General features: G+C 49.0%; 1 protein-coding gene across 1 annotated transcript in view; it reads left to right on the top strand.

Moving 5' to 3' along the window:
* The window catches only part of LOC116704214 (lysozyme C-like), a 3359-nt gene that overhangs the window by 36 nt on the left and 3076 nt on the right, over positions 1 to 247 (top strand). The window contains 2 exon segments of the mRNA XM_032539500.1: positions 1 to 100; positions 103 to 247. The exon segment at positions 1 to 100 is cut by the window's left edge and continues 36 nt beyond it; the exon segment at positions 103 to 247 is cut by the window's right edge and continues 41 nt beyond it. Coding sequence (XP_032395391.1) covers positions 1 to 100; positions 103 to 247 — 245 coding nt within the window.

The raw sequence follows: 247 nt of genomic DNA, 5'->3' as shown, positions 1-247 counted from the left end.
TCTTTCAACAGGTTTGTTGGAATTGGACAAGATTCAACAAAAACAAGGAGTACATGTTTGAACAAAGCAGCTACAGGGGTGTCAGCTGAGCTGAGGGACTATAAAGGACATTTAGCAGCAGTTGTGGAACCATTTGTTCCAACAGAGAGTCCATCATGAGGTGTCTTGTGTTTCTGCTCTTCGTGGCGTTGGCCAGCGCCAAGCTCTACCAGCGCTGTGAATGGGCCCGAGTGCTGAAGGCCAACGG

Source organism: Etheostoma spectabile, chromosome 16, assembly GCF_008692095.1.
Source record: "Etheostoma spectabile isolate EspeVRDwgs_2016 chromosome 16, UIUC_Espe_1.0, whole genome shotgun sequence".
NCBI classification, from domain to species: Eukaryota; Metazoa; Chordata; class Actinopteri; order Perciformes; family Percidae; genus Etheostoma; species Etheostoma spectabile.
This window is presented reverse-complemented; position numbering and strand designations above follow the sequence as displayed.